Genomic DNA, 15,000 nt, shown 5'->3' on the forward strand with positions numbered 1-15,000 from the left:
TTCTCTTCCCAGTCTGTCAGTAACGCTCTGTTTAGTTCCTGTCTCTATGAAGCCCCTCCTTCTGAAAAGCACACTGTGCTCTGATTGGTCGGTACACCCCTATGTTAAATTCCCATAGAGGCAGGAAGATTTTTTTTTTTAAGTTTTTTTTTTTTTTTTTTATTAGGATACTATGCATCCTGATAAAGTTCCCTTGGCCTTTGGAATTAAAATAGCCCCACATCATCACATAGCCTTCACCATACCTAGAGATTGGCATGGTTGTATTTCAGTTAGCCTAATAGCTAGTTTGATTTGCATTGAGAGATGATCTTATGGAAAGTACCCCATGCCAATCTCTAGGTATGGATAAGGCTATGTGATGATGTGGGGCTATTTTAATTCCAAAGGCCAAGGGAACTTTATCAGGATGCATAGTATCCTAAAAAAAAAATTTTTTAAATACTTAAAAATAAAAATCTGCCTGCCTCTATGGGAATTTAACATAGGGGTGTACACACTTATGCACCATGTATTTTAAGGAAGAACATTTATTTATTTACGATACATTATTCATTCACAAAGAAAATTGGTGTCCTTAAAGGTTGGATTTTTCCTAATTTTTTAAATTAAGGCATTAAGTTCAATTTCCAAAATATGATTTTTTATTCCTCTTTTTAGTCAACTTTAGCATGGGTGTATTAACTTATGCATAGAACTGTATATATTTTGTCATTATTTAGTCACTCTCGTCATTCAAACCTGCATGAAATGTTTAGCAGAATGTTTATGCATCTGAGGACGTTTTAAGGAAATTGTATAATATTTGAAGTTATGCACTAATGCACACTGAGTCTCTGAAAACGTGCAAGCCTGTAAGTCTGAGCTGGAGCCGCACACCCATAAAGACCTCCTGAAAAATCATTTCTGGCTTACGAGATATTACATGACAGCTATTTATTTGATGTCACACTGAAATCCCCCGCTTTAGGAGACAGTATTCTGCTTCTCAGACATCACACATCTTTAGAAGAGCTTAAGAGCTGAAATGCTAAATTAAACTCTTCTGACTTCAGTCACTTCCACAGGGATGAGAGAGAAAAGAGAGGAAGATGCTGTCAAGCACATACACCAATAAACTGATTCATCAATTCATTTATTAGTGTTTGCATTGGAAAAAATGCTTTTCTTACTTAGTATTTTTGTCTTGTTTCCAGTCCAAATATCAAACAATTCTTAAATCAAGATGCATTTACTGAAGTATTAGTAAATGATTAGTATTGGTATCTGCCAATGGGATCAGAGAAACGATCTTAATTCAAACAGAAACATTTTGGTAGATAATTTTGCTTTTTTTAAGCAAAAACTCGCTTAATTTTTATTTATTTCCCCAGAAAAAAAGACATAATATCTCATGTTATTTTTACTCATCTAGTAAATGCATCTTGATTTAAGAATTGTTAGATATTTGGACTGGAAGTAAGAAAAGCATTTCTGCAGTGTGCCGAGTCAAATATCACTATTAGTAATGCTTATATGTAAACAATATTAGAGACTCTTTTCACTTGACACAGTAAGAACCAACTTAAATACCCTAATAACTACCTAACCATTCATTAGCAAGCAACCGCACAGCAAAACCATAATAATCTCCCATGATGGCAGTAATGACTTAGCAAAAACAAACACTCCTCACAATTTCTTCCCAAGTTTTAGAATTTAGTAACAATTCAATTTCAAACCAGTATTGCGATATCATATATGGTCATATTTCACAGCACATACTATTAATTTGGAGTCAGGAGTCTGTGGAAGGACAGTAAAGTCATTTCTCTGGGGTAATTGATCAGCGAGTGAAGCGTCACACCTCAGTTATTCGCTTCTCTTCTCATTTCTAATGAGCTGTGCTGTATCTTTCTCCAGCCGAGAGTGAAACTTCTTCCGTCTGCGTTTGGTTTCGCTGCGCTGGCACAATCCTAACAGCAGAAATTCCCTTCACCTCCAATCAGCTCGAACAGACGCCGGCTGATTCAAACAGGCTCAAACGCTCACGAGTCGATGGACGTTTGTACATTCGGCCAATGATGATGACATCAGCCCGGGCTCGTTAATCTCAGGCTCGTCTCAGCAAAGATCAAATGTCAAAACAATCGATTAATGGCCTTTTCAAAAGCATTTGAAAGATTCACAAAACATAAGCTGGTCGTTTTTCTCATCCAAAGTTTATTTAATAGACGGCTTTACTTTAATATTGTGTTTCTTGAGTTGAATGTACAGTAGAAGTGCACAAACCCGCCTCCACTCACTCACTCGTTTCATTTGCTCCGGATGAACATTGCTGGTGTTACAGGGCTTGAATTTCGGCGTGGGTTTGTGCATAATTTTACTTATTTCCGCAGATGTTGCGCTCACACCCAAAGAGCGCACACATAAAGCCGCCTCTCAGCACTAAATTGAGATTGTTTTCACTGCTTATTGTGTCAAATACACACAAAATAAAATCTAAATGCCGTACTTGGAGAGCATTCACGTAAACACAGTCCGCTATGTGTTAAGTGGATGTAAACAGTCGAGAAAGAAAGGGCACGTGTGACAGTATTAATGGATCCGTGCATCAGGTCTTAAAGTGACAGCAGCCTAATATTCCTGCTAGAGTTGTCAAAAAGTACAAACTTTTAAAATTGTGACGCTTTGAGCGCTGTTGAGCGGAATCGTGAACACCTCTGATTGGCCGTTGTGTTCTGCGCTCATCGGATACGTCTGTGATTGGCTATAATGATCAACGCACGGGAGCGTTTGAGAGCACACGGAAGAGTTTGAACGTTTTCAGCGGACCGTTCCTGCTTTCAAACGCTCCCGTGTGCATCTGTGTAAGCGCTCGGTGAAGAGCGTCATTGATGTATATTTACAACATGTTTTTGAAGCGCTGATCATTGTAGCCAATCACAGACATATCCGATGAGCGCGTGAGTACAACGGCCAATCAGAGGTGTTTATGATTCCACTCAACAGCGCTCAAAGCATCACATTTTTTAAATTTCAGTACCAACTGTTACCGAAGAACTCTAATACCTGCTGCCAAATTATGAGATAATATTTAAAAAATATCTATATGACCATTTTTCCCAATGGCATTGATTGATCATCTCAAAATTGTGGCCAGTGAAAATGCTGAGTGGCTTGTAACTTTGGAAAACCCCTAGCCACACAATGCATGCGCATAATGCATAGTGGATAGGAAACGATTTAGACTTCCATTGGGGTGAATGAAGTCTGGTTGCGCGTTAGCATCACGTAGTCTGCTCTGGCCCAGATACACGATAGCACAGAGCGGATCATATGCATAATTTGAGTTATACACAGAATGCTGTATTTAAAAGAAACGTTTGGACAGATTCTGCATTAGAAACAGCACTGAATAGCAGAAGATAACAGCACTGCCATGCACAAACATAACTTACACACTTTTCCAAACTACACATCCTCAGCATGATTATGATCACTGTTTTGCTTTAGTAACAGTTTCATATTAAATCTAAAAGGGGAATCTATTAGAAAACGTGGCTTTGCCGAGCTCAACGGCTCTGGCCGAGATGCTGGGATATAAGCGGAACGCTATTGGCTATTTTAAAAAGGGGGAGGAGCTTTCTTCCTATTTCAGTGTTAGGGTGCTTTCACATCTGTAGTTCGGTTCATTTGGTCCGGACCAAGGGCGAAAAATTATACTTTTGTACACCACACCGATCGCTCTGGTCCGGATCAGTGTATGAGTTGATCAAACGAACCAAAATGCAGTCACATGACAACATCCACATCACTCATTGGCACTTCCATAACTGCACTTCGATTGGTCAGAATTAACGTGCGGGAAAATTCCTACAGAACTCCCGGAAGTAAACAAAGAGGTGGAAAATCCGGCAGACAACACGTCACTGTTTACTATGGAGAGACGACAGCGTGGGCTGAATGTATCCCTGGTCATATTTTATTATATAGTTTGTCTACACCACTTTAGACAAAACAATAACATTTGAGAATGAAGCGAGGATGCGGCTCGAAAATAACATTAATAATTTCTCTCAGGCTCCTCACAACTCCAAGTTTGTCCGCGAGCTGCCATGCTTAAAGTGCAAACTGTCAACAAACATTTCTCCTCATCCCATAATGCACAGCGCAGCTGACTACGGCAACTGGTTTAGTCCAAAAATGCGCAGTTCTTTGGCAATTGGTTCTGTTCGAGGTCGGATCACGTTCTCACCACAAACGAACCGCTCCAGAGTTCGTTTCAAAGCGTAAAGTACGCTTGTTTGGTCCGCTTTTGGTGCGCACCCGAGTGCTATTGCCGCATTAACACCTGCCCAAATGAACCGCACCATCTAGTGCGATTCAACCGAACTAAATGAGGCAGGTGTGAAAGCACCCTAAATCTAAAAGGGAAATCTATTAGAAAACGTGGCTTTGCCAAAGCCCGTCTACGGAAAGCCTGTTCACTCCAACGCCCTATTAAGTCCTATTGGTTGTAGTTCCAATCAGAGTTCCACTGGGCGCGCTCGCCATGAGTGCAAAATGAATGGGAGTCTATGGGGCTAGACGGCTAAATTTGTCTCTTTCACCCGATTGCCGTTGAGAAATCTCAGATTTGATAGTAAGTTTTGCAAGTTCAACATGGGTTATAGATCGAAAGTTGAATGAACGAACGAGTACTTATTTCTTTTCGATTTCTTACAGGTTGAGTTGTTGTTGCCCACAACACGCTAGCATTTTGCTAATGACGTCAGCATTCTGACATCATTGACATTTTGAAAGACTTTTAAAAAGCAAATAAGTGACTCTACAAAATCTAACACCGAGCAATGTGTAATTTCTTTGCATCCCCTTTCGAAAACAACATTCAAATTACTAGACAAAAAATTATATCCTGAGAAAAGTGGATTTTGAGCGGTATAGCTCCATAGACCTCCATTCATTCTGCACTCGACCTGTGAGCGCCCTCATATGGAACAAGAGTGGAACTGCAACCGGAAGTTTATTGAGTGGCACTTCTCCCCTCATTAGACGTTCTCTGGCTTTGCCGAGCTCAATGCCTCTGGCCGAGCTGCTGTGATATAAGCGGAACGCTATTGGCTATTTTAAAAAAGGGGGAGGAGCTTTCTTCCTATTTCAGTGTAAAATACATAACGCTGCGCGTTTCAAGGCACTTGAGAGGGACTTTAATGAATGATTCATGCCGTTTCACCTGGAGTTGAACAAACACTGCATCATCTCACCGTTCTCGTAGGCCTTCTGCATTTGTACTCGCCGTGAGGAGACTGAGAAGTCTGTCACAGTGTCTATAACCTGATCCTCTGTAGATGTTAAAGCGGAAACTATTCCTGCGGCAAATCCAGACATCACTAAAACTGTCACGGCCAACGTGTGGCGCTTGCCGGAGTTCAAATAGCAGATTTCAACAGAGCTTAGCCTCGACAGAGCTGCAGATTTGCATTTTGAGCCGTAAAGTTTTAGAAGACTGTTTGGAGGTAAACATGATGTTTTCTCCCTGTCGTAATCCCGTTACACCGATGCTCAGTCACATTAGTCATCCTGAGAGATAGGGAAATGTCATGTGAGGAAAACTCATAAAGCACCCGTGACTAATAGCTCTATAGTCAAAACCGTCGCTGGATTCAACACACTCGCTCAATTACACCCTCTGTCAATGTCAAATGTCACTTTCTGATGAATGCTGTGGCTAAAGTGCAATTTTAGAGTAGGATTGTGATGGCTTTATCGAGCAACACAATCTGAGGATTTAATTCTTTATATACAGTCAAAGCTAAATGTATTCAGACGCCTTCAACATTTCTCACACTATAACAGTTTATTCACTATAGTTTAGAAAATGGTAATAAAATATGACAAGAACTATATTTGACTGGTTTTGTCCATCCTTCTGTTAGACTGTCTCACAAATGAATTATGTTGAATATCTGTCAGCTGTTAAATTTAACTACACAATTAGATAATACCAGTTTAGCTCAACCAATTACCAAGTAGCCTAATGCTTAATTTTGTTCAGTCTGTGGTGTAAAAAGGTCGCATTAGCAATTAAAGAAAAAACACTTCAGCAAAACATGATCAGCTCAAAGTGTCAGAATAAATTTTGGTCCCAAATTTTTATACATTTTACTGGTAGTCACTGTATGAAGAATTTTGGGGTATAATATGTTACAGTTTACTTTATTTTGCTATCCTCACTTACATAAATTAACTATAATGTCCTGAACACACAAGTCTGAATAATGTCTGAATGATTTTTGGTTTGACTGTATACTTATTTTTTGCAGACAACATCACTTTTGACCACCACTGTATAATAAATGCATGCACATAAATGGCGATACAGCATGATAAGGTTCATAAACAGAGAGCCAGACTCAAAACACTCCATCGTTGTAAGTCTGAGCAATTTTTGGGGATATTTCATTGTCAGCTCGAAGTCTATTCAGTGAGATAGAGATAAAACACCCCAAAGTCAGAACAGGCCAGAGATGAGTTTGCTCTGGGAGGATTCAGATATTTTCCCCTTAGTTTTGAAAGAAGCCTGAGGCAAGATTGTACACTAGCACTATATGTTGGCTCTGTGAAGCTCACATAATAAATCAAACACACATTTCAATTTGAGTTTGTGTCTGACTGTACCGTGAAGCCGATAAAACATCACCGGCTAAGAGATTAAAGACATCTAACTTCATCAACGCTGTGTCAGTGAATGAACGTGTCAGTGTCGTCACCAAAAGTCACGCGATTCACCGTCTCCCGTTCCTCGAGTTACTATAAAACCCCGTCGCATCTTCAAAAAGGCTTTTGTTTTCATTTGCGCAGCATCTGTCATCTGTGTAGGAGACGTGCGGTTGTGACATCTGTTCCACCCGTCCCGAGCTAATAATATCTCTCATCCGCCAAGAGCACATCAGCAAGATTTATAAAGCAAATAAGATGGAAAAAGCCAGCCTGAAATAAACCACTACTGACAAGATACACCAGTTTACTGGCAAGGTGCGCAGTGATAGCGCTGTTTTCACTTTAACTCACTTATCTGAGTGTCAGGACCATGTTATCTCTGAACAACGGCATAATATCACAACAAAACAGACATAAAAGCAGCTGGAATTCATGCACTGATCTTATTCATCAGACTTTCAGTACATTATTACTTCCCAAAAATATCAATCTTTAAAGTACTGTCATTATGCAGCATCAGACACATGACCTGCGGAAACAAATGCACCAAGGCAAGGCAAGTTTATTTATATAGCACATTTCATACACTATGGTAATTCAAAGTGCTTTACATAGAAAAGGCTTTACACCAGAAATAATGCACCTTTCCCTATTAAGCACAAAAAAAAAACATGTTGAGGTCGAGTCTGTGGAGGTTTTAAAGCACTCTTCCCATAATTCCCATGACCAACGGCGAGTCTGACGGACCAACACAGGCCAAAACAAGACAGCTTACAGACAGCTCGCCTCTGAATAATTCAAATAAACACCAGCTATAAAAGAGAAACTTTACAACTCCACCAAACAAAACACTACAGACCAGACCAGACAGAGAGGATGAAAAAAAAAAACACCCTGTTCTTGATCAGAAAGCCATTCAGGCTCTGCAAACACTGTATGATTGAATAAGGACGTTTGGCATTTTCTCTCTGGCGAACGTTATTAAGATTCATAACCTCTTGGTCACATTTTCTCGTAGACGAGCTCACCGAAAGGACCCTCGAGGTACAACAAACACCTTTTTCCATTTACATGGTAGAAATGTGATCTGCAGTTTACTCTGAAGGGAATCCAATGATATTAACCCACGAGTGTGACGACAGATTGAAGTCTGTGTCAGGACATTATTCATGTCCAGTGAGGATTTTGCTGAACTCTCCAGTTTCTCATACGTTTCTCGCCTCACGCTCAGTAAGTCTCTCCTAGAGTATCAGAAGAGATCTCAACAATTTGGCAGATGAATCCATATTCATTTTACAGATCTATACTGTTACTCTGTCAACAACTCACTCATTAGTGAGCATTTGTATTTACCCAAATGTATTTCAAGGAAAAACATGGGGATTTATTTATATATATAAATAAATTCCCAAATAAATGATGCATGATAATTTAGAATTTGCATAAAATGCATTCAAAAATGCATGCAGTTCAAGACAAAGTTTGAATGAGAGCTTGATTATTCTGATGTTTTGAAGGTTATTTATGCCATATGTACACAAAGGTGGTTAATAGGCAGTTGCGAAGCTGTTCTGAATAGTTGCTGAGTGGTTGCATGATAGAAATACAGAGAGCCAGACACAGAACACTCCAGCAGTGTCAGTTTAGGGGATTTGGGGGATATTTCATTATTTTAAACACAACCACATTGCATCACCTGAGCTATGAAAGAGCAAAGCATTACATTTTACATTTTCTTTTGGGAAATACAAAGTTCTGTCATGACTCATGAAACTGGCTGACAGGTCCTTAACTCAATCTGCTTGCAACCACATCATTCTCTACAGGGCACAGCTGATTAGTTGCTCAGCCTTCAAATACTTGGTCTGCTTTTGCTGTAGCAGTGCAGCACACTTTCAGAAACCCTCCACCTTCCCCAGCTCCACCTGTATAGATCTGCTACAGGTAATTTATTTACGTTATGCTGTACAGCAGCAGCATGTCTTGCTTTCTCACAGCAGCCAGTCGTGTATGTATTGGCAGTAGCAAGTCCCGTACTTGCTCTGCAGCAGCAATAACCAAAATCAGCAGCAATAACAGCAGCAGCAATAACCAAAATCAGCAGCAATAACAGCAGCAGCAATAACCAAAATCAGCAGCAATAACAGCACCAGCAATAACAGCACCAGCAATTATCAAAATCAGCAGCAATAACCAAAATCAGCAGCAATAACAGCAGCAGCAGCAATAACCAAAATCAGCAGCAATAACAGCAGCAGCAATAACAGCAGCACCAGCAATAACCAAAATCAGCAGCAATAACAGCACCAGCAATTATCAAAATCAGCAGCAATAACCAAAATCAGCAGCAGCAGCAAAAACCAAAATCAGCAGCAATAACAGCACCAGCAATTATCAAAATCAGCAGCAATAACCAAATCAGCAGCAATAACAGCAGCAGCAGCAATAACCAAAATCAGCAGCAATAACAGCAGCAGCAATAACAGCAGCAGCAGCAATTACCAAAATCAGCAGCAATAACCAAAATCAGCAGCAATAACAGCAGCAGCAATTACCAAAATCAGCAGCAATAACCAAAATCAGCAGCAATAACAGCAGCAGCAATAACCAAAATCAGCAGCAATAACAGCAGCATCAGCAATTACCAAAATCAGCAGCAATAACAGCAGCAGCAGCAATAACCAAATTCAGCAGCAATAACAGCATAGCAGATCTATTCGGCCAAGACCAAACATATTTACATTGTCATATCCATTTTCATCCCAAACACTCCAAGAGTTTTCATTACAGAAATGTTGCTCCATAAAAAAAACACAAATCACACAGCAGTGAACTGACATAAACAGACACAAACCACTAATATCTACTCTTCTTCGAGGAACCAGTGTTTACCTGCGGAATCCTCCAGTAATGTGGACGGTGGCGTGTGGGTTTACACAGATAACAGCTTCTTCCACTATAATCTTCAGTGCGTTGGCCTCTGTCCTGCTCACCGGCTTACTGATGTCCTCGTAGAACAAGAACCCTGCGATGAATACAAGATTTACTGACAAACACCTAAGAGGAGTTGCACAAACTAGACTTTTACACTGTCTGAAGAAAACGTGAGACGTGTTTACCTAGGAAAACTCAATCAAGCAATCAATTTTGAATTTAAAAGACGTCTAATAGCCGTCCAAACACAGCTCAGACTTCTAGGCTAAAACAAGGCAAAATTTGGGCTGTCAGTGAAAATGTAATAGACGTCTAAACCATAGCCCAAGAATAAACTAGTCATCAATTAGATAAAGAAATAAAGTGAAGTAATGAAACCAAACACAATATCATGCATCTCACAATCTCAAATTCAAGCTTATTTTGGCTAGAAGTGGGTTCCTCATAGCCGGACTACATTGGGTCTATAGTTAACCTAGACGGTGAAATGATGGCTATTGCTTGCTGGCTGTGTTCAGAATGAACTAATTATCAAGATCATGTGAATTAAAACAAACCAGTCCCCACCTTAATATGCAATTAAAACACACAAATCTTAAATTTAGGTCTAAATATTTTTGTGAAGAGTTTAAGGGTTTCATCACATCACTAACACTAACTATTAGCAATAGTAGTGATGGTTGACCTAGCAACTTTACTGTTAATTATGGGATATTCTCAAATTAGAGTTCAATGCCATCTACAAATATAACTTTCATGCCGTTCTGGACGGTTAAACACCATTAAAAGTGATTTAATAGTGCAGTTTCAGCACTGAATCTATCACCAAAACACACGATCCAACAGTTTCACTATCGAGTGTTTATTAGCTCATCCTCTATTTGTTCAACGAGTGTCTCTCACTAGTGGTTTGTGTGAGAAACATTAATTACAGACCTCAATGCCTCTTGAGATCACGCACACATCCCAGTGCTGTTAACCTTCTTTCACTTACAAAATTGAATATATGGTAAATATATGAATCACACCATAATTGACTACGGTATTTACCTTAAAGAATAGCAGCACATGCACAAAATCTAAATATGGTACTACCGTATGGTAAATGTCCAAAAACCTTCTTTATGAGTGTTATTTTTTTTTAATCTTTATAAGTTTTCATATTGGCTTGTTTGATCTGCTTTCTAATATTGTAATCTCCTTCGCTGTGCTGCTGTCACACTTAATAGAGCACAGCCGACAGATTCCACAAGTAAAAATCACATTCATTTTCTACACAGAGAAAATTATTTTTAGTGATAAAGCAATTTGAGTGAAAGACTTAAAATCATCTGCCAAATGCATAAAAGTAAATGTGAAGTCGCCCAAAATAGTGGAGAGATCCATCAATCAAAGTCGCGGTTAGCAAACGGGAATTTATAGTTATATATTTGTATATAAATTAATATTTTGCAAGAAAGTTAAAATATAATTGTTTTACACTTATTTTTTATGTTTCTGAAAGAAGTCTCTTCTACAAAGGCTGCATTTATTTAATCAAAAATACAGGACTTTTTTTTTTTTTAAATATTATTACAATTTAAAATAAGTGTTTTCTATGTGAATATATATATATAAAAAAAAGTATTCCTGTGATCAAAACTGAATTTTCAGCATCATTACTCCAGTCTTAGCTTCACGTGATCCCTCAGAAATCATTTGAATATGATGATTAAATGCTTAAGAAACATTTATGATTATTATTAATGTTGAAAACAGATGTGCTGCTTCATATTTCAGTGGAAACCGTGATTACATTTTTTTTGTTTTTTTTGATGAATAGAAAGTTCAAAAGAACAGCATTTACATGAAATACAAATCTTTTTAAAATATGAATAAAACTATGACAAACTTTTTCATATATTCAGCCATTTCAATAATAGATAAAGCACTTTTAGAGAAAAGCATCACATTCACTGAAGTTCTACACTTGTTTTCAACCTTTATGTTTTGAATAAGTGAGAATTTCAGAATATAGCCCTCACAAGCACACAGCCAGAGAAATCACTTCCAACACCGAGACTCTTCCAACAAGCGAGCGTCTGCACCGCCTCTCACCCGACTGGAAATCTCACAAACCGAAATCTGCATAATTGTTTGAAGCCGGCGTGTTGTTTATAGATCAGCAGGTCGTAAATGAGCGCCTGAAGACAGCGGTGGAAAATTACGAGGCCTGACGACTGAAAAACAGTAGCGATGTGAGTTGGTAAACAATCTCTGCCTCATTAAACTTTCCTCTTACAGTAGATTTTCCCAAACAATCAGTAATTAACAATACAACCCTCCATATTAGGACCCGAGGCCATAAAACAACGGGTCAGGTAAGGTAATCGCTTCAAAAGGTAACAATGAAATCACATCATAATTCATAGAGGAGATGACAGCGGGAACACGGCTGGCCTTTTCTCAGTCTGATTGATGAGCTCTGAATTTATAACCAGCAAAACTGTCACATTTTCCCACGTCCTCGCGACTCCCAGGAGGGTTTTAATACAGTATGTGATGCTCAATGGAACCGGACTGATTGATAAGCATATTTATCTTCCAGGAGGTTTCGGCGCACAACTCTCCCAGACATGACAGACGTGAAGACTGAAGCGGTGAACATGCGTTAAACACAGTGATTTCAGCGGCACAGAAGCCCTCTGTCCCAGACACACACGCTCCGAGGCCGACGGCTGCATAAAAATGACCAGGAAATGATGACTGGGGTTTGGCAGGAACATTTATCATGTCTACATTGTGTTTTTATTCTGAGAGTGAAAGAGAGGGAGGTCTGGCTTAAATAAATTCAAATACTTCTGTGAAAGCATTAACTCGGTAAGAAAAAACAGAGATGGTAAACTGGGACTCTTTTACCCTGTCATCTCAATGGCAAAAACTCTCCCAATTAACCTGAATACACACTATAGTGCTTTGGACACATACACTGGTGAATGTTTATGTGTTTATAGTAAAAATATTGTATTCCTGGAAGTACATTAGAGTAACAAGTAAATATAGGGCTGGGAATTCTATAGTATTTTATATATTTGAAAAAAAATGTCCTTGAAAAAAAAATTCTTCATGCCTTAAAATATCTTGAATGTAACTCGACACCCTTGCCTCATTTAGTATACGTGGTTCTATGAATATGCAAATGAGCCCCGCCTTCACTCACTCACTCAGCTCAGAGATCCACTGGTTGACGATCACACGTTGATCTGATTGGTTACAAGGTAGTTTGTGACGTCAGAAACACCAGCGATTTCAAAGCGTGTTTTTGAGACTGTCTTTGGTTCACTGCAGTTTTAAGGAGTATATATATATATATATATACAGTACCAGTCAAAAGTTTGGAAACACTACTATTTTTAATGTTTTTGAAAGAAGTCTCTTATGCTCATCAAGCCTGCAGTTAAAAAAACAAAAAACTAAAAAAAACAGTAATATTATGAAATATTATTACAATTTAAAATAATGGTTCTCTTTTTTAATATATTTTAAAATGTAATTTATTTTTGTGATGCAAAGCTGAATTTTCATCAGCAAGTACTCCAGTCTTTGGTGTCTTATGATCCTTCAGAAATCATTCTAATATGATGATTTGATACTCAGTTATTATCAATGATGGAAACAGTTGTGCTGTTTAATATATATATTTTTGGAATACTTTTTTCAGGATTCATTGATGAGTAAAACGTTAACAGCATTTATTCATAAAAACAGCATTTATTCAAAATAAAAACATTTCTAACAATATAAATCGTTACCATCACCTTTTATCAATTTAACGCATCCTTGTTGAATTAAAGTACTAATTTCTTTAAAAAAAAAATAGTTATTGTTCCCAAACTTTTGAACGGTAGTGTATATTGTTACAAAAGATTTCTATTCTAAATAGATATAGTTCTTTTTAACTTTTTATTCATCAAATAATCCTGAAAAAAGTATCTCAGGTTATTAAAAAAATATTACGCAGCACAACTGTTTCCAACATTGATCATAAATCAGCATATTAGAATGATTTCTGAAGGATCATAAGACACCAAAGACTGGAGTACTTGCTGATGAAAATTCAGCTTTGCATCACAAAAATAAATTACATTTTAAAGTATATTAAAAAAGAGAACCATTATTTTAAATTGTAATAATATTTCATAATATTACTGTTTTTTTTTTTAACTGCAGGCTTGATGAGCATAAGAGACTTCTTTCAAAAACATTAAAAATAGTAGTGTTTCCAAACTTTTGACTGGTACTGTATATATATATAAAACATAGTATCACCATGGTATATGTCCAAAAATGTGTTTTTATAATAGGACAATGTCCAAAAAGCCATTATAATGCAATGATATTCTGTTTACTTGGGGTTAATAAAAATGTATTTTACAGAAATTGTGATTCATGCAACAAGCGATTTTTAAAATCATCACCATGCTGAAAAATAGCTTTTTAAAAACTAATACGTCAACGTGTGATCGTCAACACAGTGGATCTCTGAGCTGAGTGAGTGAGTGGAGGCGGGGCTCATTTGCATATTCATAGAACCGCGTATACTAAATGAGGCAAGGGTGTCGAGTTACAGTCAAGATATTTTAAGACATGAAGAAATTTTTTCAAGGAAAAATCTTTGAAATATGTCATTTTGGTGATCAAAGATGAGTTTTAAGGGATAAAATGATTGACTACAGGGAGACTTTAACAAGTCTGAACTCTGACGTGACTTTGACATCATTGTTTACCTGCGGTCTGCATGCGGTTCAGTCTGATACTGGGTTCAGACAGAACCTGTTCAAACGTCCTGAGTCCTCTATGGTACCAGCTCTCCGCGGTTTTGGGTCCGACCCCGAACACACTGCTGAACAACTGAGACACAAACATTACCAGACGCACATAAACACACACACACACACACACACACTCACTTCTACACCTGCTAAGCTCTGAAGTCCCAGAGAGATTTACTTTACCTTCATAGTTCGGTACCTCTCGTCATTCAGTACGTCTTCAGCTCTGGAGGATGATCCGCATTCAAAGATCTCCTAGATAAAGACCAAGACAGATGCGCAGTTTGTTATGTGCCACTGTCATGCACAGACAATTAAATCCAGTTTAAATCCTGTTATGATTAAACACGGTAACTGTAAATAATCTGCACACACACACACACACACACACACACACACAGTCCGGGTTAATTGCAGCTTAATAACTCTAATGAAATGCTCATTGCGTTGTCTCCCATAGCTCTCGCGCTGTTGTGAAGATGCTTTATTGACTATCTTACAGTTTCTCCGCCTGCAGGAACCAGAACCAGTGTATTAATCACATTCAGAGTGT

General features: G+C 38.2%; 1 protein-coding gene across 1 annotated transcript in view; it reads right to left on the minus strand.

The window, feature by feature from the left end:
- The window catches only part of dntt (deoxynucleotidyltransferase, terminal), a 132,612-nt gene that overhangs the window by 87,482 nt on the left and 30,130 nt on the right, over nt 1–15,000 (minus strand). The window contains exons 6-8 of the mRNA XM_084391928.1: nt 14,631–14,702; nt 14,403–14,526; nt 9,595–9,727 (exon numbers count right to left, since the gene is read on the minus strand). Coding sequence (XP_084248054.1) covers nt 9,595–9,727; nt 14,403–14,526; nt 14,631–14,702 — 329 coding nt within the window. The remainder of the gene's footprint in view (nt 1–9,594; nt 9,728–14,402; nt 14,527–14,630; nt 14,703–15,000) is intronic.

The sequence above is a fragment of the Rutilus rutilus genome (assembly GCF_951802725.1).
Source record: "Rutilus rutilus genome assembly, chromosome: 20".
Lineage (NCBI taxonomy): Eukaryota > Metazoa > Chordata > Actinopteri > Cypriniformes > Leuciscidae > Rutilus > Rutilus rutilus.